Raw genomic sequence first — 17,292 nt, forward strand, 5'->3', positions numbered from 1 at the left:
AGAAGATCACATCCGTCGTTACTAAATTTACACAAGTATCATATCAGTGGTAGAAATAGTTGGGAAGTCTAGCTCAGACATTCACAGAGAAAAGTGAGCCGAAAAACCAAGAGTGTTCCTGGAAATCAGCCAGGAAGGCCTTGTGATTTCAAACACGCAGCGGGGGGTGGGAGAGGGAAGAGGATGAATGGCTACTACTACAGAGCTGCTGCTGCTGCTGCTGCTGCTGCTTGAGCTGGAGACGACTGAGTGGCAGGATGGGAGAGAGGGCTGAGAGGAAGAAGGAGGGGGTGCGTGCCCTGCAGCTATCAGCACTAGTAGGAGGAGAAGAGGGTGGGAAGAGTTTAGAGAGCAGGGGGGGGGGAGAAAAACATGAGAGAGTACGAGGCAGACACAGGCCGTCTGCGTACATTTGCAAGGTAGGAAGGAAGCGTGGAGATCTGAGCTGCTCATTTAGAAAGGAGGGCGGATATTTGCAGCCTGACAAGGATACAGAGACAGAAGAGCCACTGCCAGGACAAGGGGGAAGGTAAGGGCGGCACTTTCAGAAGCCTTAGTGATTTCTTTAGTGATGTCAAAAATGAGAGGTTTTGCCAAAAAAAAAAAAAAAAACATCAGGGTGCAACATCCAGCCTGTGGAGGAAACATTCAGCAGAGTTAAAAAGGCCCCAGGTTGAGCAGGAAGCTCACAAGTCAGAAATCTTGTGATGGGATGGATGCAGATTCATCTGGCCTCTGTTTTTGAGTCTTACATGCCATCGCTCATGATCTGTTTTTTTGTGCCTCCTCTGCTGCAAGTCCTCGTGAGATAGGGAAGACACACTCAGACAGAAGTGCTCTGTGTGCCAGAAGCCAGTGACCAATGAATGAGCATCCTTGTAAGAGAGAGCGAGCTCAAAGCAGGCGAGTCTGCTCTGTCCGGCTCCTCCAACCGTCCCTCGGGCTAATTTCTGCTGCTCTTCTGTTCTTCATTAATTCCTTAGCAAGCTGCCATTATGCTGCCAACGCAGACAAAGGTCCAGATCAGATACTATATAACAGAATGGGATGAAGATGAGATGTTTATGTGTTTAAAGTGACCACCAAAAGTAAAAACATAAACAAGTGCTTGAAATTTAAGAAGCCACTTTAGAGATTATGTATTTTCTGAATATTACTTGTATCTAAAAGAAACAAAAAGAAAACAGGAAAACATCGAGCTAAGACTTGATGTATCATCCCTTAGCTGACATTATTTCAGCTGAAAGCTCCTTAGGAGTCATTATATTGGTGCCAATACTATTTTTGTTGGCTTAGTAATTGTTCTGTAGATTCAGCTAATAAATTGGGATCAAGCTGCGTCGTTGTGTCTGACTGCTGATTTAAAAAATACACTCCCTAAACACCCAGTTCAATGTTTCTGTGCCTCAGAGAGTCAAAGATCAAAGGTAAAGGGATGGTTCAGTTTCTGAAGTGTGGTTCTGTTGAAATGTTATAAGCAGTCATTATCTTATCAGCAGTAGATAACGCGCTTTGTTATCTTTAATTGGATGAACCAGAGATGAGTTTTTCAGCTACTCAAGAGGAAAATGACTTTTTCTCATGTTTAAATGTAAAAAAAATAAATAAATCAATCAATTTCAATCATTTCACCACATTTCATTTTTATTGATGTTCACAGCGTCGTTGAGTGGGCACATTGTTATTGGAGTTATTTAGGAAAAGACCACAGTTGTGATCTCTGAAAGGATCAAGACGCTTCGGTCAGCAAAGGGACCTCAAGTCAACATGACTCTTTCATGCATGTGACCGACCGAGCAAGGTAGTCACAGCTCGACATTCACTGACTGAGAGCTTTGCTTTGCTTTGCTTTGCTTTGTGTGTGTGTGTGTGTGCGTGTCTATTCAGTTGGCTAGTTGATGTAAGGTGAAGATATGCCTAAGCCTCCTCTTTGTGCTAAGACATGCAGGTTACAGTGAAGAGCGCTGAGTTAGAGCAGATAGAGTGACAGTCTGCATGGTGCAGTCGAATCCTGACCTGGGAATGAGCCGTTCAACCTTTCTGAGTGGAAGATGTCGAACACTCAACTTATACAAAGCCGTTTATATGAGACAAATGACAAATATTTGTGTTTGGCTTTAACTTGAAAGTACTTTATCTTGTCTTTAGTCCACATACTTGGCTGAGGGAAAAGCAGTGCCATGGCTGCCTCTTGTGTTGTCAGCTTGAGGCCAATTCTTCTTTTCTGCTTAGATAATGAGGAGACAACAGCAGCAGCGTGGTTAGAGGATGTTTCTATTTGCATGCCTGCACCCCTCCCACCACCAGTAGCAGCTAACCCCCTTATCTGTGGAACAATGCTGAATAGAGGATCGCCTGATGTCATCCGGGATCGCTGCCACTGATCTGACGGGAGCAATAAATCCTTCTCGCACATCCTGTTTCAGAAAATTGATCAAAATGCGATGAAATGCACCAGTAAGAGTCTCACTCCCCCCCTCCTCTCCCAGAACGGTTTAAAAGTTAGCATCAGTGCCCTGCGGCTGAACCAGCTAATTCTAAACATCAAGAGCTCCACCAGGGCATTGATGTGGTAACGAAAACCAAAAAGTGCCTCCTGAGTCAAATAAAAGCAATTCTCTTTCTTTCTTGGTTACAAGCCGTAAACATTTGCTGCTTTTCTGTTGTACGTGTTGTACACAAAGACAAAATGCACTTTATTGTGCTGATTTGAGCTTTTTTTTTATTGTTCTTCTTCTTTCCTTATTTTGTAATTTATTTACTCGGCTTGATAGTCAGTAGGGTTTTTTTTTCTTCTTTCCTGTGCATTGAACGCAACCTTTCAAGAGTCTCACACCCATCAGAAGTTTGGATAATTTCCCAGCGCTGCATGTGTGACTGCTATCACGTCTGCACAGATGGGCCAGCCCAGCCTGTGCCAGTGAGTTTACAGAATGTGAATGTAAAAATGGCAGGTTCTATCTCTGCCTACAATATCCTGAGACTCAAAAAATATGTAGGGACAGGATCTGTTTCGATGGAAGCTGATTTAAATTTTTCCAGTTTTGTCGTGTTTGATTTCCGTTTACATTTTTAGCTAACAAAAAGGGTCCACTTATTCAATGAATCGGATTCTCCAATATATTTTTTTCCAAAACTGCATGGTGAGGTTGGAGACAGAGCATCTACGACCATCAATTTTCAAATCTCATCACGGATTCTTAATCAAATTAGGGTCTGGAGAACGACTGGGCCATTCTTACACATGAATCTGCCTTAAAGCATGTTAGCTTTTGGCTCTGTTTACTTTACTAAGACTCCAAATTGATTGCATTGATTTTAGTACTGCTTTGCACAAAATAAACAATAGAAATATTTCTTCTGTGTGGCTCTGCTAAGCTTTCCAAGTGCTTGCCACACAAACTAGGAAGATTTATCAGCCTGATTTATCTGAGATGATCTCCTCAATTTTGGGAGATCGGTGACCGGCCAATACGAAGCTGATCTTATCCACCGATCTTCTCTACCTCAGCATAGGTCTAAAAATCAACCGCTGTCCTCTTCTGCTCTTCCATGAGAGAGGTTTGACTGAGAGACTAGTCCACCAGGTCATTTCTGCAAGTTTGCAGTCAACAATAGACACCCCACTGTTGCCAAGACAATGACTTTCTTGCTATATTTAGCGCCGTGTCAGACAAAAAGTTGGGTATTGGCCGAAATCGGAATCGGCAGGTCAGGATTTTTAAAAGATTGTTAATTAGCAATCAGCCAGAAAACTGGAAGATCTAAAGAAAATCAGAGTATTTATCTTTGTCATTTCTTCTTCCCTTCTAGATGTCATGGCGTCCGACCTACCGAAGCTCCAAGTTTCGAAATGTTTATGGCAAAGTAGCTAACCGGGAGCACTGCTTTGACGGCATCCCCATCACCAAGAACGTCCACGACAACCACTTCTGTGCCGTCAACTCCAAGTTTCTGGCAGTCGTCACGGAAAGCGCCGGCGGCGGCTCTTTCATCATCATTCCCTTGTCCCAGGTAACAGGTGCACTTATTAATCATCTGTCGTTTCCCAGCAAAGACCAGATACCGATTGGGTTGTCTTCCGTCCGACGAGCGTTAGATTGTCACCTTTATTGAACCTGCTTTTTTAGGCTATGAAATTGAATGTTTTCACCTGTTTACTGGCAAGAATCTAAGAGTGCGGAGCCGTTTCTACACACAAGAACTACAGATCGGATCGACTGTAGCTGTCACGTTGAAGCCAGGATGTGAAGTCAGTGTTTCAGCAGGCTTGTGTTGCCAGTCGAACCACATAAAGGCTTAGCTGTGCTGCTCATAAACTGGAGAAAAGGACTTTGTTGAACTGCTAAGTGTTTTCTTCTTATAAGAAAACTGAATAATGCAGTTTTTTTATTGTAAAAGGCTTGTCAATTTGGTGATAAAACCTTGAAATCGCACACTGAAGAAAACAAGCAATTAAGTCGTCTTCTGTTTAACACTTAATGTGTGGGTTTGATGTGGATTTCAGAACCAATAAAAATGTATAGCAATCAAATGGAGAATCTTAATAAGGTAACAGGGATTAATGTATTAATGTATTAGTTTATGCAATAAAGAGGAAGTTTTAGCAGCCCTTTACTTCTATGCAGAGTTCAGAAAAGCTTTAAATTCTATGATTTGAGTCTTTTTTTAAATTCCTTTTTAAATCTGAAGGCTTGTGTTGTTGCTCTAAATCACCTTACCTTCTTCGTGTGTAAAAAGATTCCACGTTGTCAGATGCCATTTCACACCATCTTGTACTATGATCATTTTCACAATATCTTCTCAGGACTGGCGAATTTAATTCTCTAATCATAGAAGAAAATTGCCGTAAAACTGCTGCTCATTTACCGTAAAGGCATTTGAGGGAAGCCAGTCTCCATTTTGTCTATCTGTACTGCTTCAGTCAGATTAAACAGGGCAAGGCCGCAGTGCGGAAAATAGTCTGAGGCCTCCAGTTAATCGTCGTGCCGTTGTCTTTGTTTACGAGACTCATTTTGTCTGGAGCTGTTAAATCTGAAGTGGCTTTGTGCAACACACACTCTGCAGCGTCTTGTTGACTCGAGAGATGCTGCTTCCTACTGTCTAGACTCCGATGCGACTCTGGGCTGCCTGAGAAACTAATTTACGGGTTAGACAGATTAGAGTTTAGGCTACCGATGGTAAAAAATCTTCGGTCCTGTTGCGCCGAATCAGACGAGGGAAATTATTGTGAGACGGCAAATAGTTGGGCATGGCAAAAATAAAGAGTTTGATTGTTGGTAACTTTTAATTGGATTTGATGACAGTTAAAAACACATCTGTGCTTGACGGCATCAATTATGTTGTCTAATGAATCAAAAATAATGAGAGTCAACCAGCTGATAGAACTGCCATAAAACCTGAAGTTTTAAATGTGTCGACCTCTGAACTGCTTTATACAGACTTTCTAATCTTATATGATCTTCTAATGGGATTAATACTTCATCAGGTTGCCAACAAAGAGTAAAAAACTTGCTCATATTTCCCTTATCTTTCCTTCTACAGCTTTAATAAAATGACACAGAGATACCCTTGAATTTAGTGCCCTTCTCTATTTATTTCCACCCCATTCAACATGTCCTACATCTGCTATTACAGTAGATCAATATAAACAATAAGCCATTTTGGAAAAAGCAAACCTTTACAGGTAATGCATACATCTCAGAAAACGAGTTGATTACTCATAAACTCTTCTTCCTGACAGCCTCGTTTGATTATTTCTTTCTCCCCCTGGTTTGCAAAATACATTTTTGTTATTCCACAGTCAGGCACTTCGTCAGCATGAGGTAATCGAGCTGATCTGAGGCGGGTTTGGCTCACGGTGAGGTTCAAGCCCATCTGACATATTTCAGTGACAGTTGGCGAGACGGCCATATGTTCATCCACAGTCGGCGCCGTCAGGGAAGGAGCTGCCGCTGACACCACCTGGAGCACAGACTGGAGCAGACAAGGACAAGGTCACGATGAAGACAGAGACGGACTGGGATGTTCATGTGATGCTTTTACACCAGTTTAAAAAGAGATACTCTCATTTGGGCTTCCTGTGTTAACTATTTAGGTTTATTTTTTTCTGAGAACTGTGGCATATGGAGACTGATTCCAACAAAAAAAGAAGGAATTAGAAAATTATCCCCAAGAATAAATGAAAGCATACATCTCTAAAAGTAATTCATTCTACAGTTTAAAAAGAAAAGTGTGCTGAAGGTCATGTTTGATTACAGTATTTTTTTGACTATAAGCCGCTAATTTTTTCATGAGACTTTTCTGTGGATTTTTATTCAACCACCAGGGGGCTCTTTAGCAGGAAGTGAATCATTGGAAATCAAAAAAGAAAGTGCTAATTGTCATTTAAAACAAGCACATGCTAGCAGCAGGCACAGCGGAGAAATTTCTTCAAACTCATATGATGCAGCTATTAAGTTGAAGGCTATTGATAGAAATAGAGCCGCTACACGTAAACTCGGCATGAACGAAACTATGGTGCGGCGTTGGAGACGGAGGGCTGGAAAGGAAAACCGAGAGCAGTGGAGAAACCAGTCGCTTATAGCCCGGTGCGGCTTATAAATATGTACTTTCCAGTTTTTTGGGTTTTTTTTTTTTTTTTTTTTTTGTTTTTCTTTTCCAAAAAAGTATGTGCGTTCTACTGTCCGGAAAATACGGTGTATGTTTATTTACCAATGAAAAGAAAAAGAAAATGTTCTGCATACAGCCCACCAGTCAGAACCAGTCGAGGTGAAACTGGGTGATTCGTGTCACCAGCAGGCTGATTGGAGTGACGGCTGGCTTGCCCTGGAGAATCTAAAGTGATCTAATCTCCTGCTTTGTCTTTTTAATGACTGCAGGGTGAGCAACAGAAGGCATTTATCATCATCATTTTAGGTTCCGTCATGTTTTAATTGATAATTATTTAAAATGTAGTAGACTAAAAGCTAATTAGGGCAGATACTTTACTAGAGCGGTTAAATACAGTCCTGCCTAAAGGAAAGTTAAAAAGCAAATTGTGTTTTGGTTTATTTCCTTTCAGCAACTGTGAAATGCGATTATATTTAGTTTGAGTAAATTCCAGATAAACTGATATGGGATACAGCACTCAAATTGTTCCTTTTCCACAGAATAGCTCATGGAAATCATTTATATTTTCAAGCAATGACGATTGTTTCCGCTATTTTATGTCTGAAATGTTTCTACAGTGTTCAGATCCATGTAAACAAGGTTCTCTGCTGCACAGTGAAACACGTGACATGAGCGATCAAGTCCCTCCGCCGTCAGAGCGAAGTGGAGCAGACACGTATGAAACATCACCAGCAGAAAAGGCCCGTTGAAATTAAATCATGTACAGCAGCAGAAAGCCACAGTAACGTAATAAACATGACTCTGTGCATTTAGTTTTAGCCGATTTAAGTGCAGCAGGGCGTAAAGGGAACACACAATCTCATGAGTGCAGGACAGCCTCATGGGAAATGTATTTTTAAGACATTCAATCTCCAGATACTAGCATGTGCTTTGTTATGCTGTATTCCCAGAGCTGCAGTGGTCGTCCACATTAACAAAGATTTATTTGGAATTACAAATCAATTAAAGTTGGAAGCTGGTGCGTCACTGAGGGGGATCATGTGTGGCACAGCAGCAGCCTGAGGAAGTGAACTGAAGAGCCCTGATGTCTAACAAAAGGGTTGTGTGGTTTCCTGGTCAGTAGTTAAATAAAATCATGAAATTCCCCCTTTTTTCTCCAAAGTCACGATTTCCTGAAGTCCTAATGAAGGGGACGGCTGTCTTTGATTAAATGCAACATGATTACAGTCCCTTCGATACCGTTTGTTTGTAGGACACTTATTTCCTTGCTGTTAATTAAAGACGGGCGCTGAGACAACTGGCAAAACTCTTTTTTTTCTCTCTGTTTTGCAGAGTTGCGTACTCACAAAGTATCCCTACTTCTTGAAAGCAGCTGACGCTGTGCTGCCTGAAAGCACATAATACAAATTTGAGTAACTCAACAAACTGAGATGAATATTATTTTTCAAAAAATAATTTCTTTTTCTCCTTTCATACATGTTTGATTTTGATCAGGTTTGATTCCCCCAATTACCTGATGCAGTGATTTATAGTCATACTCTTTGTGTTTGCCTATCCTCTCAAATCTCCCCTCAAAATGCTGTAAGTTTGTGATTATTTGTGATCTAATGCTTTGGCAAGACTATCCAATGCTTTTACAAAGGAGTTTTAATTCCCTATTTATGCTTATCAATACAATGAGTACTGATGTTTATAAAATACTTTCTACGACATCCAGCCTTACGAGTTTGTCGTCTTCATATTTCGATTGAACAAAAACTCTTCCTCCTGCATCAAACCACCACCATGTTGGGGGGAATTGGTGCAAAACACGTTTTTAAAGCGCGTTTCATCTCCTGAACTGTATATTTTCGTTCATACACAACGCAATAGCGTTAAAGTAACAGAGGTGACCTGCAGGGTTCGGTGAGGTCGTGCAGCTCAAACACAAATCTGTGAGGAAATAAAAAGCAGGTCAGTGGACTGAAGTGACATGAAACATTCATAACAACGTAATGGTTCCTGATAGGTGTCTGTCACTGGGTGCTGTGAGCCAGTGCCCCTCTGTGGACTCACCAGGTCATTGCAATAATAACACTAACCTGCCTCAGACGTCCCACTCAGAAACGAGGTCTGCTTTGCGTTCAAGAATTATTGCGATATCACGTTTTAATCAGTAAAATGTTAATACACTTGTTTTCTTTTGGGGAAAATTTTGATTTTCGTTGACCTTTTATTGCATACATCCCAAAAGTCTTGGTACTGGCTCATATTTTGGATTCATTTCCCATGCATGCTGTTTGTTTTAGTAAACATTAACTCGGGACCATCTGGGTTTTTTCTTTTCAGGCTGGCCGTCTGGACTCTCATTACCCGAAGGTGTGCGGCCACCAGGGCAATGTGCTGGACATCAAGTGGAATCCGTTTTTTGAAAACGTCATAGCCTCCTGCTCTGAAGACACCTCGGTTAGTGGCACACAAACACGTAGGACTGAAAACCGTTTAACTTCTGTTTCAGCTTCTGTTTGGATGTTTGATTCCAGGAGTTGTGCTTAAAATGGCGAGTGGTCAGATTTGAAATTTAATCACACACAAAAAAAATTCTGCAACACAAAGTTAGATCTTTGCTTTAAAACCCCGTTAGTCTTTAACTTTCTCCTCACACCACAACTATAAAACCCTCAGGGGACATTTTCGTAGCCGTACATCCACATGTTACTCTTCGTTCCTAAGCTCGGCAAAGCCGTAGCCGCTCTGTGTTCTGTGTAGTACTTTCACTTGTTGAATTATAATCTGATCTGATCCACGGCAGAGCTGCAGGCCCTTTCAGTAATCCGCTCTAATCCCCAAGCAGCGGGCTACATTGATAGCTCGTGCTATTTTTGATCAGATGGATCTTCAGCAAAATGATTTATGATTCTTTTTGAGGTCATAGTTAAACTGTAGGTTTGGAAAATGCAACATGGCTTCTGACAAAAGAGCTGCAGGTACATGAAGATAACAAGGACAGAAGTTACTCTCACTGGCCTCTTTATTAGGTACATATTGTTATCATACCATTATGACTTCAGATATTACAAGTAAGGTTTAACAGAAGCATCCAAAACAAAATGTCCAGTAATTTTATGCTCTATGGATTTTTTTTTTTTTTTTTTTTTGCAGGTTCGAGTATGGGAGATCCCAGAAGGCGGTCTGAGGCGCAACATGACGGAGGCGGTCCTGGAACTGTACGGTCACAGCAGACGAGTGGGTCTGATTGAGTGGCATCCAACCAGCAGCGGCATCCTCTTCAGCGCAGGCTACGACTATAAGGTGCACAAAGCGTCACGTCTTGGGTCAATTCCCAGTTTCTAACAGTTTCCCCTAAAATAAAAACAGCTCTTCCTGGTGTCTCAGATCCTCATCTGGAACCTGGAGACGGGAGAGCCGGTGAAAATGATCGACTGCCACACTGACGTCATCCTGAGCATGTCCTTTAATACGGACGGCAGCCTGCTGGCCACCAGCTGCAAAGACAAGAAGCTGCGCGTCATTGAGCCACGCTCCGGGAGAGTCCTCCAGGTTACATTTTTATCAACATCTACGTGAAACAATTATTAGGACTAAATGCTACTGGCTCTGTTTGTCTTCTTCCATAGGATTGGATCCTTCATATTATTCAGATCTTTTATTTTTTTGTAAACTCTTTCTCTGCCGCCCAGCCAGAAAAAGCAACACATCATTTCAGTTAGTTAAAGAAGTTAAAATCAGTACTGCTCCTCCATGTAAAGCTTATTTATCTTTTATATGGATCGCTATCCATTGTGAGTGCTTTATTATGACCACAACTATAGGAGACAAGCAGAAAAAAACCTGTTAATTATTAAATGGGGCCATCATTGTGTCTCGATGCTCGGAACGATCCATTTTACTCCATTTGAGAAATGCACTCCTTCCTTCCTGAGCATCATCATTTCGAGTCGCCTGGAACAGCCTGGTCTTTTCCTGCGCTATCAAATTAAACTGCATCAACGATGGCCTTGATAAGACCTGTGTGCCTCCTGCCTTCCGCAGCAAACCCAAGGCATCAAATTAAGGCAGAAAGGAGCACAAAATAATTAATAACATTTCCGATTTTAGTTATCAAACATAATAATAATATTCTCTATGGTTGTGTTTTTAAGATGTTTTATTTTTATTTCTATGTCTCCATCGTTGCAATATTTGCATCTGAAAGGATTTCATACTCATACTGAAGCTCGACTGTGTCATTGTCTGCCCCTCCCACCAGCAAGCCAGTTACAAGAACCACCGCGTGAACCGAGTGGTCTTCCTGGGGAACATGAAGCGGCTGCTCACCACCGGGGTTTCTCGCTGGAACACCAGGCAGATTGCTTTCTGGGATCAGGTCAGGCGGTGCCTCTGCGTGGCCTCTCTTCACGATGCCACGGTGGGAGGAGCGGGCGGCTGGATGCGTTTAACTCGCTCCGTTTCTGTCCTCTCAGGAAGATTTGTCCATGCCTATTGTGGAGGAGGACATAGACGGCCTCTCGGGACTGTTGTTCCCCTTCTACGACGCGGACACACACATGCTGTACCTGGCAGGCAAGGTCGGAACCTCTTCGAATCCGTCACGTGATTAGCACGTTGTGATTTGTGAAAATTGAAGACTTAACGTGTTTTTTTTTTTTGTTTGTTTTTGCAGGGCGATGGCAACATTCGTTACTTTGAAATCACCACAGAGAAGCCGTACATTCAGTATCTGATGGAGTTCCGCTCCCCAGCCCCACAGAAAGGTCTGGGTAAGTCTGAGCTTGATCCGACGTCGTCTACGGCAAAAGAGATTCATCTTTATTAGCAGTGTTGAGACGCCGAAGAAGTGCTAGGAAGACTGAAAATGAGCTGCATGATTGGCAGAGATGTCATATGTCAGATAGATTCATGCATCCTGCTGGTGATATTCCGGTTTGCCATGCTCCACGTTGTCACGGTAATTGTATCGCCGCGTTCGTCTGATCTCCCTGTGCAGGTGTGATGCCAAAGCTCGGGCTGGACGTGGCGGCCTGCGAGGTGTACCGCTTCTACAAACTGGTCACCCTCAAGGGTTTGATCGAACCCATTTCTATGATTGTGCCAAGAAGAGTGAGTGTGTCCTTTCACCACAATCAGACGCACGGCAGCTTGCAGAAGTACAACACCAACACACTGCGTCCACAGAACTCAATTGTCTTTTACTAGGTTTGGATGAAATGGAGAGAGCGTAACTTTGTTGGGTCGAAAAAAAAAAATTTGTTCCCAGATATTTCACAAATAAAAATCTGAAAAGTGTGAAAGTCCTCTTTACTCTGAGGCTAAATAAGAATCCAGTGCAACCAGTTGTGCTCAGAAGTCACCTGTTTAGAAAACAGAGGCCAGCTTTCAGTGCTTTTTCAAAGCAGACAGGTCAAGGAGAGAGGTGTGAAGACGTTTAAAGCAGGGTAAGGTTTGAAAAGATATTCTAAAAACACATCAAGAGCTGATCAAATCATGTCCATGAGTTTTACTGAGACCTAAAATATAAGAAGACTTAAAAATTGATGTTCACAGATACCCTGTGCTATTTCGAAAATAAGAATGAACCAACATTTCAGTCAAAAGTTGGAAGACATGCTAAAAAAAAACAAAAACTGTTGGCACAAAGAAAGAGGGTTCTGCAAAAAGATGGCTTCAGGAAGTCCACTCATATGCCACACTTTTCAGATTTATATTTCAACATGCAGGTTTTACATCCATGAAGGTGTTGCTAAGTACAACTGGAGTGTAATTTCTCAGCACTCACAGTATCACACAATCCTTGTTTGTAAGAAATACCTGTCAAAGGTTTAAAGTTAATGAAATGATTCACAAATGTCACCTATTCATACAGATCTTTAATTAGATTTAAAGAGAGGATTTTCTTAGCTTCTTGCTAAAACTCTACCAGATCAAATGTACTAAAACAAAACATATTGTAATGGATGATTATGAAAGATATAGTAAAATTTGATGTTTCTCTCTTTTTTTTTTGCCCTAAAACAGTGTGCTGCATCAAATGTTTGGCAAATAAGCTACGCAGAGCAGATGCTAAATCATCTGAAAATGTGTGTTAACAGTCAGATACATACCAGGAGGACATTTATCCAATGACAGCCGGGACCGAACCTGCCTTGTCCGCCAGCGAGTGGCTAAGTGGGATTGATAGAGGTAAACAAAACACTCAGCTGCTTCACAACTCCAGCAACAACAACAAAAAACAGCAAAAGAGTCCTAAAGACAAGAGATCCATCATTTTTATTTGATTCAGGGTTTGCCTGGTAATACTACGGCTCCACCCGTCATCCGACCACTTATTCCCTCTGGTGTTCACTCTAGATGCACCAACTTCTTGCATCAGCACACCAATTGTTAATCTACATTTAGGACTAAATTACTCTAAACCAGGAGCATTGCTGCTTCATTTTTTTTTTTTTTTTTTCTGTCGGTCAGTGAACAGTCTCCCTGCCTGTGTGTGAGCCGTATGAGTCGCTTTTCTCGTGTGTCTCTCTGAGAGCCAAAGCTTTCTGCTTCTCTCAGAGTACCGTCCTCATGAGGGATGTCTCAGCAGAAGTCGGAGCCTATGCAGCCAAAAAACAGAAGCTGATTAAGCTTTCTTCAAGTACGCAAGTGTTTTTGTTTTATCAGCTGTATAGTAAAATAAAGTGAAACTGAATTTTTTTAATTTTTTTTAAAGTGTCCCTGGTGGTTTATTAACAGAAATGAGAAGAATTAGATGCAGGAAAAACAAAAACTACCAGTACTGATGAGATGTTTTACACGTTGTCCATGAAGAATGCACTTACTGCATTCTCTCTGTGTCACTCTTTGTGTTTTGCTGTGTTGGACACATCTTACAAAATGTTCTTTGGAGAATGTATTTTTAAAGACTCAGCACAGGTTGATTGTAGCATCACAGAGGCTGAAAATTATGTTACATTTCAGTTTGGCCACAAGTACACTGTACTAGCAAGGCGAGGCAAGTTTATTGAAATGGTACCGTTTTTCACAGCATTGTTTCAATTAAAGACTATTTTATTGTCTTAGAATCTAATCCAGTCTGCTGTCCAGACGAACAGCGAGGTATCTATGCTCCTCAACCACCGGCAAATATGAAAAGTATTTACATCCAAGACCATTCGATGCCCTACAGTCCATAAGCAAGAGTTTACATCTTGCCGTTTGACAAACAAGAAACCACTGTAGCGATTCCAGGCCTGGAAAGTTTTTAGATTCGTCTTTAAAACCTCCCAGTTTTCACACGTCTAACCCTTGACCTTTGCTTCTGACAGACCCAGTGCTGATGTCTCTGAAGGACGGTTACCACAGACCAAACCAGTTAGTTTTTAAAGCCCCAGTGAAGGAGAAGAAGAGTGTGGTGGTGAACGGGATTGACCTGCTGGAGAACGTCCCACCCAGGACAGAGAACGAGGTTTGTGGATCTGCACACATTAAGGTCCCCCACCCCCTTTGTTTTTTTGTTTTTTTTTTGTTTTTTTATTGTTTTGGGGTTTTTTTAGTCCATAAGAGGGTTTTCTTTTTTAATTCAGCTAAAAACGTTCTGGAATATTGTGGGTTATGGGATGTCAGATCTCATTTGCATGAGAGGTTTGCACCAGAGTTTGTCCACATCAAAATAAACACATTTCAAGAATTGGGGGTGGGGGAGGGGGGAGCACTGCTTTAGCACTCACCTCAATTATACATATCATTTGGTTGAGTTTGTGTGTTTTTGCTTTGTTTTGTTTACACAGCTCCTACGGATGTTTTTCCGGCAGCAGGACGAGCTGCGGCGGCTGAAGGAGGAGCTGACCACGAAGGACGTACGAATACGCCAGTTGGAGCTGGAGCTCAACAACCTGAAAAACGTTAGCCCCAAAGACGTCTGACCTCCGACCCTTGTGGACTGGCAAAGCTGCTTCCTTTGCTCCCCGATTCTGACCTCCAAAAATAGCCTCCGAGTCCCACCCTGTTGCTTTTTTTAAAAGAACTTTCCTGCATAGAGTACAAATAAACTGTTGGATGACGTCTTAACCGATGCAATTACTGGATTCTTACGGTAGTATTTATTATCATTATGATGAAGAACACGCAGTTCAGGGATTTCCAGTTTAAAATGTGATCAATTAGGAGGGAAAAAAATACATAGTACATTTCCTGTTTTCTCTGTGGGGATAGCTGTTCATTCAGTCAGTAGTGATATCGTTTATTTTTAACTTCGGCACATAAGCGTTTGTGTCACTCTCCCCGACCTTTTCTTTGTGTGGAAATGCCTTGTTAGAAATGCAGGAAAAAAAAAAAAAAAAAAAAAAGCCCCTTCACCTATCCTGCGTTTCTGACCAAATCTCCCTCTTTCCCACTTTCTGTTAAACCAAAACAGGATGATGGAAAGACTCCAACCCATCCTCTCCCAGCCCCTGCAGTCTGTAGTAAGCTGCAGCATTATCCCCGAATAACAGAGGTGAAGTAGTTTCACACCTGTCAAGTGGAGAAGCATTTTGCAGACATGGATCGTGTTGCTTTTTTTTTTTTTTTTTTTTCTCCCCCAGAAAGCTGCTTATCCTGTAACTGCTTTCTTTCACCTGCTGGTATAAAGTGACTTCTCAACACTGACTCATAGCGCCACAAATCCCCGTCTTTTCCCGAGAAGAGTGGATACTTAACTTAGGTTTTTGACTCTGTGTTCAAATAGTGCAAAAGTAGAGAACACAGATGGTAGACATGTGTAACTACTCACATTCATCCTCCACTGAGGCTGCTTTGTAGTGGGCCATTTTGAAGATTTGAGGGCGATGAACATTTGCTTCTATTTATTTGACACATTTTAACTTTTTTAGCTGACAACTTGCCTACTTATTAACCCTTTTTTTTTGTAAACACAGCAAAAGTAACGGTTTTGACGCTCTCTGGATAGCGCTGTATGTATGTGACCGAACCGATGAAAAAACCTGTATGGAGCAGCTGATTATACGACTGTAACTGGGGATGCGTTTGCTTTTAGTTGTCATTTTTGCTTTAGTCACCTGTTTCCAATTCACATGCAACAGCAAATCTTGGCTACACTGCAGTTTAAGTGCCTGTATTTAATGCTTCAGTCGGCCCTAAATTACACTTGATTAGCAGTATTTTAACAGCTGGGTTTTCTATGCAGGCTAAATTCCAGCCAAGCTTTTGTTGTCTTTGATTCTGCTTCCCGTAAAGCAAGGCAAAGAGAAAGGAAAGATCCACCAGACGAAAGAGAAGAAAGTGTAACAGGTAGGTTTGGAAACAGAAACGTAGGATGATTGAATCATCGGGAAGCATAATAGCGTCATATGGTGCATGTGTTTGCAGGTTTTAAAAAAAAGGCTGCAATATGGTAGACATCGGAAGGGGATGCAGGAGGTTCTGAGTTGGTAGCCGAATGATTATCTTGTCAAATGCTTCGAACTTGAAGTTTTAACAAATCAATTAAATGTGTTTGCGTTATACCGCACCTCAGATTTTGTAAACAAAAAACTTCTGATCATAAACTTGAGTCTGTTCCATCTAACTACTCATTTAAAAAATTCCCAAACGAGGGACAGATTTGATTTTTTTTTTCTCTTCCCCTTCAATTTGATATTCTAATGTAGCCGGTTAAAAAATTAACACAAATGATTGGGTTTAATTGTAGGATTTTACAGTGGCAGCATAAAAATTATTTTGATTTCATCATTCTAAAAATGACTCAACACCTAAAACACTACAGATTATATATTTTCCTCGAAACGAAGCTCGTTGTGGGGGATTTTATTCCCCCTCTTTATACAAAGGAAATAATACGACCCAAATTGAGCCCAATTTTTGGACATATGTCCTCAAATTTGAGTCTAGATAAATTTTGTCTGACATGCCGAGAAAGTGGCTGCGAAATAATCCAAAACCATGCCGCCTCCGCCTCCATGCTTACCAGCTGGTGTGTGCTGAAACTCCATACTTTGTTTTTCATCGTTACGGCTAAACACTTTCCCTTTCATCTCAGGTTTGTTTGCATTTGGCGTGCCAGGTGAGGTCTGTAAAGTCTGAGTTGCAGCTCCTGGGATTTTGCAGCTTTTCTAAATATTTTGTCAGAATAAACTGGTACGTCCTCTTCTCTGGAGACTGGAAAATGCCTGAAGTGTTTCCCACAAATGAATCATTTTGTCTGACTGAAGTGAAGTGACGAATTTCACAGCCTTTTGAAATTACTCCAATACGCTTTCCAGCTGATGGGCAGCAAAAATTGCTTTTCTGAAGTCGTTGCTGAGCCTCACAGCACTATGCAGCTCTTCTTTTATAATATGTTTTAATGTCCTTTTATCAGCAGTACGTAGCTACAATCGCTCCTATTTAATACATATTGATAGTGTGGATGCTGCTGCGTTCGTCATTTTGACAGCATAAGAAAAATACCGGAAACACAAGTCATATTTTTTTTTTTTACCATATTTCTTAAAATTTGATTCTAAAAGCAATAAAATCCATATTTTCATGACTACACTACAAGAACCACACCCACACTTGACTTTCACAAAAAAAAGAAGCACAACGTTTCAAATAGTTTATATAAAAAGGATTTATTGAAGTGAATGGGAGAGAAAAAGAGAAACAAAATTTGGATGATGACACTGGATTTATCAGAGTGAAACTTTTACGAGGTGGGCCAATTCC

The 17,292-nt window shown here is 41.3% G+C and overlaps 1 protein-coding gene across 3 annotated transcripts in view; it reads left to right on the top strand.

The window, feature by feature from the left end:
- The window catches only part of coro2ba (coronin, actin binding protein, 2Ba), a 29,792-nt gene extending 14,187 nt beyond the window's left edge, over window positions 1-15,605 (top strand). Inside the window, exons 2-12 of one of the 3 annotated variants that reach the window (XM_088004170.1) lie at window positions 3,814-4,014; window positions 8,941-9,057; window positions 9,754-9,903; window positions 9,988-10,152; window positions 10,862-10,978; window positions 11,076-11,180; window positions 11,276-11,372; window positions 11,600-11,712; window positions 12,702-12,792; window positions 13,914-14,053; window positions 14,376-15,605. In XM_088004170.1, coding sequence (XP_087860296.1) covers window positions 3,814-4,014; window positions 8,941-9,057; window positions 9,754-9,903; window positions 9,988-10,152; window positions 10,862-10,978; window positions 11,076-11,180; window positions 11,276-11,372; window positions 11,600-11,712; window positions 12,702-12,792; window positions 13,914-14,053; window positions 14,376-14,510 — 1,431 coding nt within the window. In that variant the 3' untranslated portion in view covers window positions 14,511-15,605. The other 2 variants (XM_088004169.1, XM_088004168.1) reach the window with 2 other exon arrangements.
- The last annotated feature ends 1,687 nt before the right edge of the window (window positions 15,606-17,292 follow it).

This window comes from Poecilia mexicana, unplaced genomic scaffold (assembly GCF_051168715.1).
Source record: "Poecilia mexicana isolate PSO_F unplaced genomic scaffold, ASM5116871v1 scaffold_3, whole genome shotgun sequence".
NCBI lineage: Eukaryota > Metazoa > Chordata > Actinopteri > Cyprinodontiformes > Poeciliidae > Poecilia > Poecilia mexicana.